This window comes from Wyeomyia smithii, chromosome 2 (genome assembly GCF_029784165.1).
Source record: "Wyeomyia smithii strain HCP4-BCI-WySm-NY-G18 chromosome 2, ASM2978416v1, whole genome shotgun sequence".
Taxonomy (NCBI): Eukaryota; Metazoa; Arthropoda; class Insecta; order Diptera; family Culicidae; genus Wyeomyia; species Wyeomyia smithii.
The window spans coordinates 32,678,088-32,699,579 of record NC_073695.1 but is presented as its reverse complement, the minus strand read 5'-3'; the positions used below and the strand labels follow the sequence as shown (position 1 = coordinate 32,699,579).

Here is a 21,492-nt window from a genome sequence, read left to right as displayed (position 1 = left end):
TCAAAATTGTATATTTTCCCAAATTATGGAAAAATGCAAAAATTACTCCCATTTTAAAACCGGATAAGAACCCAGCTGAAGTTTCAAGTTATCGACCAATCAGTTTGCTTTCTTCAATAAGTAAACTGTTCGAGAGAATTATTCTTAACAGAATGATGTCACACATCAACGAAAATTCAATTTTTGCAAATGAACAGTTTGGATTTCGCCATGGGCATTCCACAACTCATCAATTGCTCAGAGTTACTAATATGATACGAGCTAACAAATCTGAAGGTTATTCCACTGGAGTTGCTCTTTTAGACATAGAAAAAGCATTCGACAGTGTTTGGCATAAAGGTTTGATTGCGAAATTGCAAACTTTTAATTTTCCAATTTTCCTAATCGAAATTTTAAAAAATTATCTTACTGATCGAACTCTGCAGGTTGTCTATCAGAATTCAAAATCTGATAGATTTCCTGTCAGAGCAGGTGTACTTCAAGGTTCAGTCTTGGGTCCAGTCCTGTACAACATATTCACTTCAGATCTTCCTGATTTGCCTCCAGGATGCACAAAGTCATTGTTCTGCGATGACACAAGCATTTCCGTAAAAGGAAAAAGTCTTCGTGTCATATGCAGTCGATTGCAGAAAAGTTTAGATATTTTTTCTTCCTACTTGCAAAAGTGGAAAATCTCTCCCAATGCTTCTAAAACTCAAATGATAATTTTTCCTCATAAGCCTAGGGCTTCTTTCCTCAAGCCAAACAATAATCACGTTGTCAAGATGAATGGGGTTATTTTAAGTTGGTCCGACAAGGTTAAGTACTTGGGACTAATTTATGATAAAAAACTTATTTTCAAAGAGCACATTGAGAGTATACAAGCCAAGTGCATCAAATATACGAGATGTTTATATCCTCTCATTAACAGGAATTCTAAACTTTGTTTAAAGAACAAACTTTTGATTTACAAACAAATTTTTAGACCAGCAATGCTTTATGCTGTACCGATCTGGTCAAGTTGCTGTTCAACAAGGAAGAAAACGCTCCAAAGGATTCAGAATAAAATTCTGAAAATGATTTTGAAGCGTCCTCCTTGGTTTTTTTTTGTAAGGACCGTGGACATTCCACAACCCCCCCCCCCCCAAGCTGTCCACGTGGTATGTGGATGGCCCCTAAGGACCAAGAGTTTAAAATGAAAATAATCAGGACAAAACTTCACTTGAACAATATTGTAATTTTGTAAGTTCTGCTTAAAGCAATGCAATTGAACTGAGATTAAAAGGACTTTATAATGTCTAAAAACCACGAGCAGGGCACTGATTGTCACCAAACATCAAAACTTTCCACAAGAATGTTATAGATAAGTCAAGAATGTTCTCAGGAAAAGAAATAAAAGCAAAATTTATTTGAGAAAAGTTTCAAATTTATAAATTACGTTTTGGGGAACGCAGTGTTACCATATTGATTAAATCCATGTACTGCATACAAGATCGTGACTCTATCAAGAACAATTTACTTCGAGTCAATCTAATCTTCTTGATGGATCCTAATTTTTATTCACGAGCATTTGTATTATTCTGGGTAATTGCGTTCAGATTAATTGAAGTTAGAAATAATAATTATGTAGAAAGGGAATGACAGCACAAAACCACTTACCAGATATCGAGACCCGCGCCGATCGGCTAACGATCGTGCCGATACCGTCGACCGTGAGCAGACAATGGTAGAACCCGGTCAGGCCGCGGTTGATCTCAACCGAGCTAATGTAGAGCGACCCGTTGGCCAACTGGGACCGAAAGGTGTCCCCCACGATGCCAATATCCTGCCCATCCGGACCTCGCCACCGAATGTTCGGGGCGACTTTGCCCTCCCGCAGCACCTTTTGGTCCAACCGTCCGGCGCACTGCATTGTTACCGAGCTGCCCTCGGGAACTGTTACATCCGATGGTTCGATTGTGAATTCTAGCGCTGAAACGAGAGGCAAAAGAGAGAGAGAGAGAGAGAGAGAGAGAGAGAGAGAGAGAGAAGAAAAAATAATGATAAATTACTTTCACTGCTTCCAATTAATCAAGTGATCAGTCGTTAGTGATAGCTTAATTAAATTTGAAGCGATTGTGGTTGTGATGAACTGTAAGGGCGAATCCGTCCGCCGTCGGCATATCGCACTTCAGTTAATTGTAATCACATGTTGCTGGTGGCCACGGCCGGCGGGTGAGTCCATCAGCAAAAGCGTGACGATGGTTTTTTTTTTCAACTTATGTTCGCCCTTTAGTATTGAGCAGACTCAGTCGTGTTAAGGTGTCCCTAATAGTTGCGGTAATTGTGATAAGAGAACAATGAGTTAACTTTTTTAACAAATTTAGATTTTATGGTTTGTTAATTCTGGCTCTAAGTACATTGGCACCTATTCAGCTGTGACTTCAAAAGATGCAGTTTATTCGCGAGGGACTCATTTTGCTTCGTCAGTTTTTAGTCGTGTTTCCGTTGCGGAGGTCACTACACTAAGAAGGCGTGAATGATAGCGAAGAATTTTCACACGCTCGCTCAGGCGCTTCTTCGAAAGGGGGCGATAGAAAATCGTGTGGTTCAGTTAACTGTAGAGCGTTAACTATGAACACGCAATATGGTTCTAAATTTAGACATCGGCTGGAATACATTGATGTCTAGTTGTAAATTGATGATTTTTAATAATCGTCTTCATCTGGAATCAATTATGTTTTCTATAACTCGACAATAGCATCTTCGAATTACTGATCAACATCGAACCGATTTCGTAATGTTCTTACCGGACAGAGCGGAATCATCAAAACTGTTTCAAATACTCGGTACTTTTTTTTTAAATCCTCTACAGGGTGCCATATTTACAACTAGAATGATATTAAGAAAATATTTGAAAAATTCAAAACAGCTCCAATTATTCTACTTTTTTTTCGAATTGACGATTGAACACAAATTTATATAATAGTAATGATTGTATGTTGTACGGTTTTAAAATTATTTTTCCGAAAAAAAAATCATATAACACTATTTATTAAAATTGAGACAACACGCGCTTGGGGATTTATAATTTTTATTCCTAGACTCCGGATCGGACTTCAGAATGTAATCAGGTCGGATAAAATCTGACAGGATCGAAAACAGACTATTACTAGCACATAGCACTATTTTTGTGCATCTATTCTGCGTAGACGAGGCAAAATCGATAAACATGTTTTTCTAGGGTTCATCCTACGTAGAAGCTTATGACTAACCACATGTCCATTTATTGGGAAAACATTTCGATAGGCATTAGTTAGCAACATCACTAACTATATTGCGGTGCAAATCCCCGAAATACTTTTCCCATCTATCCGAGGATCAATTCGTCATGCGTGTTTACACTACACACTACAGTGCCACAGTCTTATGCTCATGCACCAACTTGTGCCCTTTCCGATGTGGAGTTGCCATTCGAAGTTGCCATTATATTTTATGGGTCGGCGGTTTATGTATGACTCTGTACGCTCTTACGCGACTGCACATAAATTCCGGCGGCAGCAGTCGTATCCTCACACTTATTCCCCCCCTACAGACAGACGGCGGGCGGCAGTGCGTCCCCCTATTGGGAGGAATAATTGAAGGGTGCAGTCGTCGAGCCTCTGTTCGGTGTGGCAATGTTTCTTCTCCCCCACATTACTGTTAGAACGGATTTTTCTCGCATTCGTTTCGCCAATTTGTGTGATGGAATCTTCGGTCGGCAAAAATCCGGGAGGGCAAGTCTCTAACTGCACTTGTGTTTGCCATTACTTCCGGCAGGCATAGCGATGAGGCGCCAGAGTAAAGTCTACTAGATTCGATGGGGCTCGTCAATAAACGACGTCAGCATTCAACTGACTCCTTCGAATGGCTTCACTTTTACGGTGTTGATTCCAACCGTAATTTATAAACGGTGCCCCCGGTTGATATAGCATTATTACTATCGTCGTCGCCCGCAGCAAACATGTTCCCCCAAAGGAAAACACGCCGACGCTGTGAATAAAAATTCATTAAACTAACGTTATTTGTGGTATATCTTGCAGCCGGGCGGGTAAATAGAAATCAATTTGGATGGAGAAGTTGACTGGAACCCCCAAAAGCCGAGATGTTTATCTAACAGAAAACTGCTGCACTATCGCACTATCGTTAAGATATTGTTGTATTGTAGCACTGTATCGAAGCACAGCCCCATGTTTGGGACGGAGGGTGGCATTCGAGGAGAAACTTTTATGTCCGAAACAAACTTATGGATGCGGGGGCGTGCGAAGTGCGACATTTCTGTAGCATCCAGCGCGTGTGAGAGAGAGAGTGTCTGCAAGAAAGTGAAATTGGTTCCGAACTTCTTGATATCTTTTTGCCGCAGGCCTCCCAATTCTCTTATGGGCATTAAATTTGGAAGGTGCGGATGTAACAAAACCTACCATTGCCCCATCAAAACACACTTTATCGGTCCCAGCGCATCGCATCAAGACGGACCTATTATTATCGGGTGTCCCAAAGGTTTTTGGCATCGGCGACCGAGCGACCTGTGTTTACTGTCAATCAATTACAGAGCAGTGAAATTTGGTAACTTTGAACGACGATTGCGGGTTGAGTGCGTAAAACAAGCTGCCAGAGCTGCGCCGCTCCACCTGGGGCCTTGTTTCAGCTGTCTGATGGGGTGTCAATTTCATCATGTTCAAGTGGGTGCGAACATCGGCGGTATCACTGCTCGAACAATTCTGGTGTAATCCAATTGGGAGAAAATTAAAGGTTGATTGATTGCTTGCTGCCACAACACCAACGTTCTACCCACCGCTGAACGTTAAAGGTCATAAAAGCGATACATCAAATCAACAGAAGTTATTGGATCTGGGGGAGCAAATCTCGTGATCGGGTTTTCGTAAGAATACGATATTAAATGCCAACGTAGGAGTTTCTTCTACCGTTCGATTTCGTTTTCCCGCGAAGGTGTTTTGAGCTTAACTTGGGTCGATATTGTGACTTTCTAGATTTTGAACTTGGTAATTGTTGAGGTTTAAAATTTCGAACTTTACTAACAAATGGATTATTATTTCATTATTACATTATTGCATTAATAAAAAAGTTCACATCAATGGACAACGTAATTCTAATTCCCAAACAAATAAAAAGCAAATGGATTTTGGATTCGCAGAGACAGTTTACAACACTAACCAACTTAGAACTCCTATGCTCTACAGTTTCAGATCTTTACTTACTGTCTTTCTGTATTTTTACTAAAATAATTTCTAATGAAAATTCCAAATTTAAGCTGTTTGTCAATTTCGTTTTTTCTGCCCCTGAAATTTAACCATTTTTAAAAGAAATTGATTCAAAATCATGCTTACTGAAAAAACACAAAAATTAATAAGGTTTTTGTAACCATCGATGAATGAATGCATTATTGTAAATCAAATAGCATCAAAAGAAAGAGTCTGTGAAGGGGTGGCATCTGCTGAATCAGGCACAAAAAAAAATGTGAATATTCACTGATTTGGCCAAACCTTTTTATATTTTTCCTTGATATTCAGCGCGATTCGCTGGTGGTAATAACACTGCTATTGATTCTTCTACGAAAGCATAGCAGAAATGATTAAAGATCTGTAACATTTAAAGTTGTTACACGTTTTTCATAACTACACGGTTTTTTGCGTGAATTTTATAATACGATTAAAGTTCAGCCTAAAAGGTCTGAGACACGCACCAAAAGAACAGAAAAGGGCACAAAGGAAATTCATTTCAAATTTTGCTTTTAATTGTTTCCAAGATGGAAGAGAGTAAACAAAAAAAACTATTTCAACTATTGTTGGATTTTTTTTTGTTTAAAAAAGAGAGCTGATGTAGATCTCATATTAGTTCAAATTTACCCAAACCAGCAAATGAATCCAAATTTCCGTAAACGCCTAGAGAAACCAAAAGAAATATAATCACGAATTTTGCTTTGAATGATTGAAAAACTTATTAACGCCAGAAAAACAACACAATAGACCCTAAAATGACTACTAGCTAATCGAAATTATGGGCTTAATTGAAAAATCAAGCTCAGACTAAAATACCTGGAAAATATTACTAAAAAAAAATAAACCACAGCGGAAATGGACTGAATCTAGCTGAAAGTGGTTTCAAAAAGCAGTAGAAAATGACTTTAATAAAGTAAACAAGCTGAAAATTGATTTTCAATAGGTCTCAGAAAATTTCATAATACCTATACAATCCAGAAGAGACATACAAACTTACTAAATATAACTGAAACGGTGATAAAAGTTAAGAAAAACCAGAAACAAATAAATCAAAATTCATTCCGAAACAACTGGAAGCACTTTAAAAGCTTAGGAAAATAAACCAAAAAAATATGATTCCTAACGCAGTCCTAATAACATATCTCCAAATTCTAGAAGACAGAACGACCAAAAAATTACACAAATATTTGGAAAACGTAGAACAGTGAAAAGGCCACAACAAAAAATAATTCCAAATTGCAAAGAAAAAAGCAACAGATAAAAACTGATAAATTCATCTCAAATTATAATCTGACCACTTCAAAATGGAACTTCACCATAGAAAATATCAAACTTTAGAAAAAACTGTATCAAGCCTAATTAAAATGCATTAAAAATGCAGTTGAAAACAATTCAAAAGTCTTGAAAGAACAAAAAAGAATGAATTCCGAATTCGAATTTAAATGGTTAAAGAACGTCTCTAATGGCTAGAATAAGCCAACAATTGAAATAATGGTTGAAGCCCCTTAGCTCATCATTATAACCGGAAGGTCCTGAATTTTCTCCAACATGATTTGCATGACGCGAGCTTGAATTGCTCTAATCAAGGAAAAAAAAAGTTTGAAACATTTTTTTTAGACTTTCCACAACCGAGCAACCGAGCACAACCGGAAAAAAGTTGAGCAATTGTGTTTTTGAAGACATTTACACGAAAACCTATATAAAATAGTAGCCTACATTTGTTTGCTTGATCATAGCACTTTAGCGCAACGAAAATACTTTACTTTAATGTAATACACTGCCCCTGTTTACATGGTTGACGTAAGAGCCAAAATGACCAAAATGCGCTTTTTCGTTGATTCAGCTTCCTTTCCCTAAGATACATACACTACAAATTAAAAGAAAACTATTTTGTTCTGAAACTTTTGAGAAATATTGTAAAAACGTTTTGGCGTAACTGCCAACTGGTTGCAAAAACTAGCGTCACACCATACAAGGTGCAATTGTCTATGTTAAGTCGTTTTACTCGACTGTCTAACTACTGTCTGTTTGTCTAAGTTAAGTCGTTTAGTTCGACAAATATTCCATGGAAAGGGGAAAAGGGGAAAGGGGGATTGAATTATTGTATTGTATATATTAATATTTTTACAAACACTCAGCCTCAGAAAGGTCTAAAGTCACCGTGTCCTTTCCCTCTACTAGTGGATATTTGCATCAGATGAAATAATTAAAACGTGTGTGTATATTACGGTGGGTAAATTCAATCGATTTGCCAGAACGTTTTTTTGGTTCTATTTGGGGCCCCAAACAATCACTACCGGAAGTGGATTGATCGATAGCTCTCTAGGAAGAAACATGCGAAAAAGTTTTCCTATACTTATTTTCATACAAATTCATGTACATGCATATATAATGCACCAATCAGAGGCACAAGTAATCCATATTCGGCATGTTTAGCATTGTCTGGGGGCCTAAAATGAACAAAAAAAGTTTTTTCTGGCTCTGTGCTGTCAAGCTTGCATTTTCCCTTGTAACGATTACCCACCTTAGCGTAAATGTAAGTTTTTGTGCATGTGTTTGTGTGTGTATGTGTGTGGGTTTGTATGTGTGTTCGTGCGTATTTGTCTAATTGAAACTGCCGATGGACAATAACTGACGTTCGACCGAAACACGATTGATAAAACTAATTCAGCTGCGAGGCAGAGTGGGACGTAGTCGAGTTTTTACGCCAAGCTATGCGAACAATCTGTGAGAAAAATGCATGTTTATTCACATAAACTGGCTTAGCGGTTTTTCTGGATTAATTACCATGGGGCCTCTATAATCCATGGGGCCTCTATTCAAACACCAATCTTCATAAAATTGACAGACAATTTTGTTGAAATTGTATCTCAATGTAATTATTTGGGTTAAAATAACAAAAACGCGTTTTTCTCGCAATGATGGTCTTGGTTGTTACGTCAACTATGAAAACAGGGGCAGTACAGTGCACTTAAAATATTGTATAACGCATCTCTGAGCTCCTAGAATCGGTATGCAAAAAATGGGTTTTCCAATACAAATTTTCATACACATATAAAATGCAATGCGCCAAGCGAAAACAAAACCAATCGACTCTCGGCGAGTTTAGCATTGTTTGTGGCCCCAAATGAAACTTAATAACTTGGTTCTGGACAATCGATCACTTTACCCCACCCTAATGTTTACCTTATGCCAGTTATTCATGTAAATTAAAAATCTGTTGACGGAAAGGGGACAAAATTTGTCCCTCTTTAAATGCTTTTAAGTCGATTTGCTTTTATTCATTCTTCGCCATTAGAAAATTATACGCGCATCCGCTAAAATGTAGAAAAACGTTGTTTGATTATGCGAACTTTTGTACTAATGAAAATTGTGAAGTCTTGTTGTTAAAACGAGAATGATGTCCTCTGATTGATCGCTTACTGGCTTGTCCTAAAAAGGTCGTCAGAAGAGCAGAAAAGTGAACCTCGTTAGCGGGTATGCACTTTTTGGGCTATTAAAGAGCATGATTCTGGTTAAACATTAACATTCTTTTGCAAGATGGTACGACGGACGTACAGTTCTATAAAAGCAGTAGCGCAGCGGATTGCGGCAGTAGTAGTAGTAGGTTGTGCCAGTATCAGCTGGCTTTACGAATTTGCTTTCAGCAAATCACTTGCCGGTTGATCACACATCTCAGCAGCAGCGTGGTAGCAGCAAACGTGTCGATTTATATGATTTACAACCAAGCATCCCGATCAGAAAGACGAAACAAAAATGTAACAGAAGCTGTTAGTTTGTTATGCGAAAAACCTCTCAGGTTGTGTTTTAAATTTGATCCCGTTAGTTGTTAAAATAACAAAAATTATAACAAAAAATATTCTACTTATATCAAACCCATATCAAACTTTGTTACTAACGTATCGGCTTTCTAAAAAAAATTAGATAGCATATAGAACAGTATAATAACAACCATTGTTAGTAACAACAGGTTTTGATGAAGACGAAAAAAATGTTAGATTTGTTTCAGAACAACTTCATTTCAGGATTTGTTTTTAAAACTCATTCAGATTCAATTTTGTTTTCAAAAGGATATGAAAAAATAAAAAATTGTATCATATTATGTTATTTGTATCTCGTGTTGAAAGAATTTTATAATTTTTTAGTTATGCTCTTCTGATCGGGATTCCTAACAATCAAAATCTGTCGTGACCGTCTAATTTATTAAGTGAAAAACAGCTTTTTCCTTATACCCTCACTGTCGGGGCAGCACAAAGGTTGCGATCAGCATATCCGATTTTGAACAGCAAACAGCCTTTCTTGAGGCAACTAAACAAGTAATTGGAGAATAGTCTTTTTTCCTAAAGATCTCAAGCGCTTGACTTTGGAAGTAAACGCTTTCTTATTTCATTTAGTCAGTGATATTTAATTTTTATGTGCAAATTAAAAGCCAATAGCCCTCCAACAGCTCGTTTGCACGAAAATTCGAAAATATTACTCTTCATTTTAAATGTTAGAATGCCTTAACAAAGGTGGTTAATTCGTCTTTCATCTAGTGAAGATGAGAGAATATTGAACTTGACAAAAAGGGGGAGCCTATAATGAAGCACTCTCCCTTGTTGGGGACATTATACCACTACAAGCAGTACTTAGATCTACTTTGGTGCAATGGATTCTTAGGTTATAGAAAAGTGCTTCTGGTCAAACTAGTTACATTCTTTTGGCGGAAGGTAAGACGGACGGACAGTCTCATGTCAACAGTATCGTAGCGGTTTGTGGTAACAGCAGCAGCGAGTTGCGCCAGTATCAGCTGGTTTTCCGAATTTACTTCAGCGCGGTTTTTTCAATGTGTGTTGCCAGAGTGCCTTATTTCCCCACTGTCGGAACAACACAAAAATTTCGATCAGCATCATGTCCAATTTTGAGCAGCAAACTCAAGGCAACTTAACAAGTAATTCAAGAATAATCATTTTATCTAAAGGTCTCAAGTAATCACAGATATATATTTCGTATTCCAGCATGGTATAAAATGTGCAAATTGTCTCTTACACTAAGTAGTGCAGTATTACTTTAAAGTGCTGTATTATTCTCGTACTATTGTTATTGTCTATTGACTCCTAGCGTTTATTGAATGAAGCGTTTCTTGATTTGAGCAAGTAATAGTAGACTCTATAGCTCATTAGTAAAAAAACACTCTCAACAATGTATTTACGGCCGTGTCTTGGATACAACCTCCTACTTTTTTTCATTGACATTTTTGATATGGCTGAAACTTTGGTAAGAGGTACTTATGGGCTTAAGATGTCATATTGTGCTATTAGTATATTTTGTGTTAATTTGTAATAAGGGTTTAAAAGGTAACATTTTCCAAAAAATTAAAAAAAAAGATCGAGTTTTTTTTCTACGAAAACTACACACTGCAGTCTAACCAAGGACAGTTATCTGAGCTTGGAGGGATATAAATTAAAAAAAAAAAAATATTTCTTCGGTTCTAACAGTGTGTAGTTTTCGTAGAAAAAAAAAACAGCTTTTAAAAAGGTGTTATTTGAGATATTTAGTTTATAATTATGGTTTTGTGTTTTTCCTTTTTAACCATTTTTCTAAAAGGACAAAATTACTGTCTACAATTTTGCCGAAGACATTATACCAATCAAAACGAACCGTTCTGGCTCTTATTTTTTTTTTCATTTTTTTGGAAATTTCCAACTGCTTTTTTTTCATTCCTTCTTGATCAGACAAATATTAATTGGCAAAGCATTTGTAGCTTTGAAAAAAAAAACGGAAGTTTCCATGAAAAGACAACAAAGTTCCATAAATTAGCCCGTGATTTAAAAAAAATACCTATAGCACAAAATGACAGCTTTCGGCCCTAGGAACATCTCTGCAACGTTCCAGCTAGATCGAAAATGATCTAAGGCCGTTCTTTTATGGAATTCAACTTAACAAAACGAAGAAAATTAAAATTCGTCTGAAAACTTAGCAAAAAGCAAACCAATTGTTTGAAAATGCTTGTGAATGCTCCTGGAATCCGAAAAAATCATAAAAAATTGATCTTGAGTTGAGTTCAAATTAATAAAGTAATTCTAACGAGGAGAAAAGGCCAAAAAAATAATAGAAGGGTGAGACTAAAGGCAAAACTGATTGCGAATTTAGCTCACAGCTTAGTTAAAAGTGCCTCAAAGTGTTGAACCAAAGTTTATGACAAATGATTTCAAATTAGCCTGAAAAAAGCCTTACCTCTGGTTTACTGATGTTTATTCTTATTTTCTCTAAAACATTTTAAAGATGCCTGAACATGCCTGAAGAAACTTTAGAAAACGAATAGATCACGAGAGAAATCCAATTCAAATATAGCTGACAAGGACTTCAAAATGAGAATGTCTGTAGAATTTTTGACGTAGAAATACGTCTCACGGTACCATACATAAGGGTACAAATTAAAACCCAAAAACATCGAAAGCGTCACGAAAATTGTCCATTTTCGAAGGCTTAAAACTCAGTCAGTTTCCAACGGATTTTCCTCATCCTTACAGCAATCGGTGGAAAAATTCCAAATGATTTAACTTCATACCATTGAACTTATTATCACCAATCGAATGTATTCCCAAACCTTTTGCAGAATAACATTGGCAAAAGACAGGCTGTCGTAATACTACGTTGAACTCGCGGTCGTGTCTTATAGACAACCTTTAAAACTATTTTAAAGAACTCATTAACAGCTGATAAATTCAGCGAAGTGTTCTACAAGTTTTCGGCAGAATTTTTAGGAGCTTCGGCAAACGAAATGTCAATACTTGCTGGTTTACGGTTGATCTATATATTTGTTGATTGTTTGTCTCAATATATATGGCTGACATTTGTTACAAACTTCGCCGAGCTCGATCACCTGTTGGGAGGTTTACCGAAATAAATTAAGTGTGCATACTAGTAACTGTTCAGGATTTGAATGCTTGCGATATTAGACAAAAGCTACCAAAGGATTCTTGACCTGGAGGTCATAGTAGGCGAATAGTAAAACTCAAAAAAAAAAAATAATAAATTTAGTAGTACTACAATGTATTCAAATTTTAAAATATTGTACAAAAATTATTTATGCTTGAGAAATTTCGCTGATTTCAATAAAAATTTCCTTTACCCCTCTAGTACCCAAATTATTTTTTAGACGGACTTCGGAAAAATCACTTTGAAGTTTTATAAACATTTTTTAAGTTCTTATTGAAGCTTTTTAGAGGTTCAACTGAAGACTGTCTAACGGCGGAACTGGGCACTAGAGGGTTAAACATGTGTCTCGAGGTTTAGTGCTGTACAATACAATTCAAAAAGACTAATTGAAAAAATAAAAACGTGGCTATTATAAAACCGATAGAGTTCACTTTGATTCTAAGTAAATATGTATAGCAATATACTTATCAACGCTGTTCCAGCGTCTTAGTTTAGATTACTTCTCTCTTTCATACAAAAGCTTGGTTAATTATCGTGGAATTGTAAAAAATAATTTTAGTCCATAATTAACTACACATCATTAACAGGAGAAAATTCAATCCATTGATATCTATCGCTTCATTGATCGTTATTAATTTAAAAATTTGTATATGTTTGAGCATAGATGAATGACAAGTGAAATGAGATTTTCCTTTTGAGGAAAAGGTGTGGGAACATCCTCAGTTATTCCCAGGTGTGGGAAAATCCTCAGTTATTCATAACATGTGTCATTACATCAAAACTAAATGATCCATACGAAAAATGTCGCAACGTGTATTGTTCTTTCTGTTTCTCAGCGTAAACATATCTTCTTCATTTCCGAAACCCAAAAGCGTCATCTAAGTGCATCCCTCAACAATTGTTCCAAACTATTGGCATAATAGAAAATTCCACTCCAGCAAATTTCAAATACTCTACTGACAATGGGTCTATAATAGGATAATCTGGAATCATTTAAGCATACATAGACAGCAATTAATTTCTTACATGAGTGCACAAACGGTCCACAGAACACGACTGAAAAGGACAAGACAGTTGAATCGGCTACACAAATTGCATGCCTGCCGTTCGGTGCCAACCGACTATTTTACACATTCTCTCCACCGGGGCAGTCCCTAACAATCAATTGCATTAGCTTTCCACTCCATAACAACCCAGCAGGGACCGGCAAGTAGCAAACGAGTCCGGGCCAAAGATCGGAGCAGTATTTGCGTATGTTTAAAATAAAATTGATGAAAGTGGTAAATATTTGACATTTACCGGAAAGGATTGGAGGACGGATCGAACCAGAGAGTGTTAGCATACGTTTTACTGCGTATGAATATCGTAACAGTTTCTCCTTTGCCGAGCTGGGCTCGAATCGGAAACGACGGAACGCCAAGCGCGCTGGTGGCATTGCAAAACAGGACAATGTCGATTGTCGTCTCGTTCGCAGAGCTTTAGCCTGCGGAGGTACCGAAGCGTAAATTGATGCCAATAGCTCGAAAAGCATCGTTGACCAAGATGAAAGCATTCCCAGTGAAATACTTTCTCTGCTCAGTGTGTAGAGCAGCCAAATGCAGACAATGCAGTCGAACGTCATGATCGGCAGTCGAGTCGCAATTGGCGGGGGCGTGCGGGAGAAATGCACACCCGTTGCATATTTGCATGTCTCATCCGGTGCAATGTTGTTTACCAGAATGAAATTAGTTTAGGGACTTTCGAACCGGACTGGGTGCAAACTTTCTCACACTATTAAATGCGTGTGGATCGTGTTTCAAGGATGGTCTGTTGCTGAAACTAACGTTATTGCAAACGAAAATCAGTTATTTTAATTTGTGGGTACAATATTCGAACCGCTACTAAACTAGAACACTGAAGCTCTAAAAAGCGTCCGTTGATCGAAAATCACTGTTCATCGCTTAGTTTGGTCCGACTTTAAACACTTATGTAATAATCATTTATCTTAATTGTTAAATTAAACCGATTTCACGCATGTCAGCTCAATTGTATGCAGCGCCCAACATATGTGGGTGCCACCCTCTTAAGTTCAAAAGTCTATCCAAGTTAAAAGCCGAACGTAAAGCAGAAGAAGTGATTTTAAATTGAATGAAGAGTAATGAGACACATGCCCATAAACAGTAGGTCGCTGCATTTCTCGGCACTTATGAGGCAGCGCATCGCTCCGGCCGCTGAAGTCGGAGCGCGATGTAGAGCAAAACGCGACATAGAATAGAAAGATGAGGGCACTCGACAACAATTACAATCTCGTTAAAACATTCAACAAACTCAACAAGCTCTACAGGAGGCTGACAGCCTGGCTGTTTGCCGGCGGTGGGTGGGTGGTCAGACGCTAATAATTGGCATTGAAAATTGCCAACAATCAACGGGAATTAGCTCCGGTTTTCACGTAGTCGTTCCATTTCGTCCATCGAATGCTGGTTGGTTGCATCCACGGGGAACTACAGCTCCCAGATCGGACGAAATGCCGCTTTCAGTCACCATAGAAGCGGCTTCATTTTTTTTTTGGTTCTTCAAATGTAGTACATACTATTCAAAGCAGAGCAGCCAGCCAATCTCGTTTGCCGCTTTGATGCCGCAGTTGCAGAATCGTGGAACGTTCGCTCCTCACAACGATTGTCGCCTGCTTTCTCCCGAGCAGAACGTTCAATTAATATGACGAATGCGTTCTCGACGATCGTTCTCCGTTCTGCTTTATGAACGGGGAAACTTCAAACGGGGCTACCGGGCTACGATGGGCGTGGACTTGTCATGGCCGGCTGGCTGGCTGTTGGTCGTATAGTTTGTGGAGCGAAATTTTGTTCTACTCGCAGCGGTAATGTTGAAGTTCTTGGAAATTGCAAACAACAAAGAACAGCAGATTAATCGTTGCAGAAAATGCAGCTCGTTTTTACTAAATGCTTCAAATGATTTCAACCGTATAACTTCGATGACTCTGTTAACCTTTCATGTGTTGAGCAACGCATTTGACATTTAATGTTTTCGGAATTTTACGGTGCATGGATTATTCCCGGTTATGCCTGGAAATAAATTTCTTGGAAGCAGAAGCTCTTTTGTCAAACTTTTTATAATTTCTGCATCAATTCGACCATACATAGCTTCTGATGAATACTATGACAAGTATTACTCGTGAACAACAATTTACGTGAACGTTTGATTGCTAATTTCAAGTAATGAAGAAATTTCCTGTAGAAGAATATTCCGAAATATAGGTTTTAAATTGTGAGCAAACTGTCCCAAATCGATGAAATACCAACTTCTACTGTCGGAAACTTCCTATCAGAAGGTAATTGTGAATGATCTATTTCACAAAAAAAAATAAACTTCCTGCATTAAAACTTTTCCTTATAGTCTGAGCGACGACCATTCTTCATCTTCAGCAAAAATTAAACAATAAAAAAAGATAAAATCTTCACATGTTATGATATTTTTTTATTTTTGGCTAGCTAAACCTGGACCAATTTTTATTGGCTTTCCTGACTATCTATTCAACTTCGAAAATAAAGTTTTCTGATTTTTTCAGGTCGAAATTTAAAATGGATTTGTCTGCCAAATTCTTTGGATGCTTGAAACGTGTAGAAAACATAATCTAGGAATGCAACCAGAGCAAAATTTACAGTTTATTGTAAAAAATCGCGACATATATTGTGATTGGTCTCGAGGCACCAAGCTGACGACGACTAGTCGCCTTTTCATAATTTTCTTGGAACAAATGCATTTTTTTGCTGTTATGAGATTTCAATGTAAAAGTAACTTTCGACAACCTCTTGAACAGCAAAAACTCCCTTACTTTTCCAGGTATTTCTAAAGAGAATCGAATTCCTTGATAGTTATGTTTCGTTTGATGTTTCTTATGATCTTAATTTTGATTTTTGAGATTTTTTCCATTTTCTAATGTTGTTTTTAGTTCACGTTGCATTAATTTTCGGAACATTTTGAATCACGTTACACTTATTGCTTATATTTCCATCAATATTTTCTAAATTTCTTCAAACAACCATTTTTTTGACTGGTGTTTTTCCTCTTGTTTTGTTCATTAATCCAATTGCAAGATATGGGATATTTGTTTTTTAAATTTTTTAACAGTTGAGCGTTTCTATACCAAATGACCTATCGTCGGAGATCAGTAAAGAGATTGGATCAATAATTTAGAAGGTATTCATGGCTTGTGAATTCTCCAACCAAAGGAAATTTATCTCCGTGAGTGTGAACATAATCATAACTTAAAAATTATTATTCAATCTCTTTGCTGTTGAAGAATAGTATATGTTATATTAAACGTACAATTCAATCAATCTATGCTTGTTGCTAGAGAACGACAAACAACTTACAGAAAACGTATTTTTTCAAAAACTGAAATTTTCCGAGCTTAATTTGTATCTCAAAAATGAATGCATGTAGAAAGTTAGTCACCAAGATTTTTCCATCCTGGACTTTTTACCAAAAGTTTTGTTATAACCTAAGATTTCTTAAAAAGATTTTTTTTTGTAAATTAAAATTTAATGTTTATTTAAAATTTCTTTTTCACGGCATATTTTTTTTCGTAAAGCATTATTGGATCTGAAATATCTCCACTAAAAAAACTGAAAAATCCACTCGCGAAAAATACTCCATTTGTTAAGGGTAAATACGTGTACAAAGTTTCATTCAAATCAAAAATGGTCGATAAAACTTTGGCGGATTCTATTATTTGCACTTTATTTTGTTATGTTACCCAAATTTTCATTTTTGTATTGATTTCTATTTAACTTTAACTGTGAACTGGATATTTGAATGTATCAGCAGGGAAATTCCAAATCAATTGTTTCTAAGATATTATCACAAGTACCATGGAACGGGGAGAAATTGATCAATTTTTATAACAATTTCCAATTAACTAGCTTCATGTACATTTTCCCGAAATAGTATAATTCTAAAACAAATACTGGTATGTACTACAGTAAACCTCTATGGCTATTGGTGAAATTTCTATCGTCTTCTTCATGAACTAAATTCGATAATTCTATAAGGTACTATGAGGTAAATTGGGGTGAAATTGATTACATTGAAATCCATACATTCTTTTGGCAATGTGCTTTTTTTGCGATATTCTAAAGATACATGATGATTTCTGTGCGGAAAAATATCATTTACAGCTAGTTTGGAAACAAAAATAACGATATTTCAGGTTAAAATTTATTTATTTTGGTTCACGAGCTGCTTGTTGCTAAATTTGCTCTTGTTTGATCGTCGTTAGACTGATTTGAATTCGGTTCGTTGCAAAAGCTCAAAAACTAGCTCTGAAATTAAAATTTTTGTGGTTTTCTGCGAATTCATCAGTATTTCTTTAATGGTATGGAATGATAATTGTTGAAAATTACATTTTTTGAGCTTTTATCAAACTTTACTCACTTCTCCAAATTTCACGTAATAACCCTCAACTAAGATTACTTTAAGTAAATTCAATACGTTTTTTTGTTGTTTGGAAACTTGTTTGATCAAATTTGATTGAGTTTTGACTGAGTTGGAAGAATTTTTAGAAAATATGAAAAATTGCACCGGGCATGCAAGGGTTAACTTTGACAGGTATGTGAATCATGCTAAAGTTGCGTTTAGGGACACGCTAACATTGCCTAGTGTTGTAAGAGCAATATCTTTTGATTAGCATTTTTTATCATGAATTTTCAGGTGATCAATTTCACCCCACTGATCAATTTCACCCCATTGCACGGTAACTCTTTTTACTCGGTTTTGTATTTATTTTTATTGCTGTTTGTTGTCCGTCAAATTAAAGTTCAGAGCAGCTTGATTCTGTTAAGTTCTAGAAACCGGTTTCACAGAGCGTAAGTCGGGAGGTGGTTGTCGTGTTTTCTGACAGGACATCAGAATTCACAATGCAATACGATGCGATGATCAACGATTAAAATAATATTCCATAGTGAGAATATCACATTGCCTTTACTAGCTCAAACTAGCGGATCAGTATAAAATAAGCTGATTCTATTATTGAGACGATTGATTTTGGTGGATTTTTCGTAAATGTTTTAAACTAAATCTAATATCATTCTGCTCTTCCTTTTTTTCTGCCTGTTTTTGGCGTAGAAAGCGTTTTCCGATTACAGTCAAACCTGTGTTTGTGCGACTCCTTTTTTGTGCGAAATTTATTTTGTGCGACTTTTTTTATGCAATTATTTTTTTGTGCAACTGTTTTTGTGCGATTTTTTTTGTGCGGTATATGAAAAAGGACCACTTTCGACAACATTTTCAGTCATTTAGTTTTTCCCTTTCTTGGAATAAATTCCAACGCATTACAGAAGTGTTGCGTCCAAATATTACTATTTGAGCCAGTTTGACGTAGGAATAGTCACGAATTGCGTGCCTATGAAGGAAAGCGGTTGAAAGGATTAGTATGTTTGAAAAAGTTTCGTTTATCAATACGATGTTTTAAAACTGTTCTCATAAGATTTCTAAATCGGAATCAACAACTTACGAGTTATTTTTAACTGGGATTTTTTTTCATGCGGTCCCTATACAAAGTTTTTTTTTCAATAATGCTGTGGAAATATTGTTTTGTAGCTGCACGTGAAGTTTCAAATGATTTTTTTATGCGATTTATTTTGTGCAGTCCCTATCCCTCGCACAAAAACAGGTTTGACTGTATTTGAAGTCAAATTCGGGACCCTTATCGTGGACTTTGTAAAGTTTTTTTTTTCTAACGATTTTATGCAGAATTTAGAATCATTTTTAGTTTCGAACCTTTTTTGAAGTAGAATACTTCTCTCAGGAAGTTCGGCTACATAGGGATGTGAAATGAAAATCTAAAACCGAAAAAAGTGAAAAATATGTCCAATTTCAAATGCTAATAAATCGGTTAGTATTCGATGGATTTCCTTCGTTCTTGCAGTAATAGATTGGTAAATCTTCTAAGATTCTTCCCAAAAGAAGAGAATTGTAATTGTATTATTCACACTATTGTACTATTGAAAATAGTCAAGCCTTGTCAAAACAAAAAATTCGACCTCTGATTGGTAGTTATATGATTGCTTCCCAAGCACGGTCGACAGAATCATATACCTTGCAATTAAAAACATGCTATTTGGCCTATATAAGAGCTTGTTTCAGCCGAAGCCGCCCATAACAGTTTTAGACAGCGACAACAGCAGTCGTCCTTCCTTAGCAGCAGCACTAGTCCTGTGGTTGGTCACCACGTCTCAGGAGCAGCGCGGTTCTTCTCAGCGTGTGTCGCCAGACTGCCATTATTCCCCCCGCGTTGGGGCAGCATGAAGATTGGGATCAGGAAATCCAATTTTGAAAATCAAAAAGCCTTTTTCAAGGTAAATAAACAAGTCATTGAAAGTTAATAATTTTCGACAACGCAAGCAAGCATTCTGTGTTGGATCCTAGCAATTTAAATCTGTCTCACCCGTCTAATTTACTGAATGTGAAATAGCTTCCACAGTGCATGTTGTGCGTGTTTCTTAATTCCCGCATTGTTAGGGCAGCTCAAAGGTTGCGATCAGCAACCGATTTTGAACCGCAAAATGCCTTTTTCAAGGCAAATAAACAAGTAATTGAAGGTTAATAATTTTCTGGCATCAACACAAGCAGACATTCTGTGCGGGATGCAATCAAATTCTGTTGTAGTTGTCTAATTTTTACTTTATTGAGTTAATCCCCCACTGTAGGGGCAGCGCAAAGGCTGTGATAAGCATAACCGACTTTGAATAACAAACTGCCCTGTTAGAACGCGTTCACAAAGACAGTTAGGCCTCTGCCATGGTGAACGCGAACGCGAGCGATGGGGCGAGAAGCTTGCCGTAGGTAAATAAACAACTCTCTTTACGGCTGTTCGGCATTCTGGATTTTAGCAATCAAAACTTCTGCTGGCTGTCAGATTTTCAGTGTGAAAACAGCCTTCAACTTTGTTGTCAGAGTGCCTGACTACGATTTGGTAATATTGTTTGAGTTGAATGTTTACAAAATTTTACCATATTCCTCTTTCTCCCATTTAATAAAACAGGTATTACGATGCCTTCGTCATACGCAAGTTCACCATAACTCCCGCTATCGGCGTAACACAGAAATGCAATCAGCGTCATATCCGATTTTAAAATCAACAACAAACTGAAATTTTTAGGACAACCAAACAAATGAATTGAAGATTTAATATTTTCTCGTTCTGAGCTTTAACCAAGAGTTAATTATCCTAATTTGAATTTACATGTACATATACATATACTGTTGAAACTTGTTCGCGCCGCGAAGAGTTTGTTCTTTTCCTGTTCAGTGAGATCGTATTTATATGTGCAAACTGAAATTGAGTAGTACTTCAACTTCATTTTCACAGAATTTTCAATACTGCTAGGAAAAATGACTGACACGCAAGCAGCCGGGTTATCTTTCTTGTAAAAGTATTCAACTTCAACCTTGCGGTCGTGGCTTTGCATACAACCTTTCTGTGATTTTTTTAATAAATATTGAGTTGGAGTTAGATTTTTCTGATTTCTCCTTTCAAGATATTCCAGTATTTCTGATTGTTTTAATCGCGCAAATTTCAGAATTAACGATATTAGTGGCGTAGTGGGGGTTGCTCAACAATTTTTGTTTCCGAATACTGGATCTCGACGATTCATACATTTCTAGGACATTTAACATAAATAAATCGAAAATTTTGCTTTTTTTTCAATAGTCGAAAAAGTGAAGTTTCACACTGTTTTCAGAGGCCCAAAAACGTGCTTTAAATAATCTAGAGCCAAAAAATTGATATTAGAGTCACAGCGTTCGATTCACTATTCTTCATGTTATAAAGTTATAATTTGGTAATGAATCCACTAAGCAGTGAGAAACGAATTTTACTTTTTCTGATTTTAAAACATATAACATCCATTTTGTTTGACAAAGGCATGTTTTCTCCCTGTCCTTTTCTAACCTTCTGATTTTTGGCTTTGGAAACTTTAGCGCTTCCTTTTTTGTCTATTTATTTCCCTGCCATGGGGCCAACATTGTTTCTCTCACGGGAAACGAAGTGTCTAGCATCAGTACTTTATTCTGTCGAAGAAATGTTGGGGAAATATACTATTTCAGACTATGCAACAGAAGGTTGCATAGAACTCCTGCCTGTCTGTGAGAATGAAATTTTGTGACTAGATTTGGTTCTGGGGAAGTGGCTGCTGCAGGATTGAGTTGGAATTCTGTATAGAGACTTTTTTCGAGAAAACAAAACTTTTGAGAGCTACCGCTGAACGAAATTTTAAAAGTTGTTCTCGAATTGACCATTGCAAATGGGCGATTAGGAGGAAAATTTTGATTTAGAGCT

The 21,492-nt window shown here is 36.6% G+C and overlaps 1 protein-coding gene across 3 annotated transcripts in view; it reads right to left on the bottom strand.

Moving 5' to 3' along the window:
- The window catches only part of LOC129725410 (neogenin), a 229,638-nt gene that overhangs the window by 14,642 nt on the left and 193,504 nt on the right, over positions 1-21,492 (bottom strand). For all 3 annotated transcript variants that reach the window (XM_055681226.1, XM_055681228.1, XM_055681227.1), the window contains exon 2: positions 1,639-1,950. In XM_055681226.1, coding sequence (XP_055537201.1) covers positions 1,639-1,950 — 312 coding nt within the window. The remainder of the gene's footprint in view (positions 1-1,638; positions 1,951-21,492) is intronic.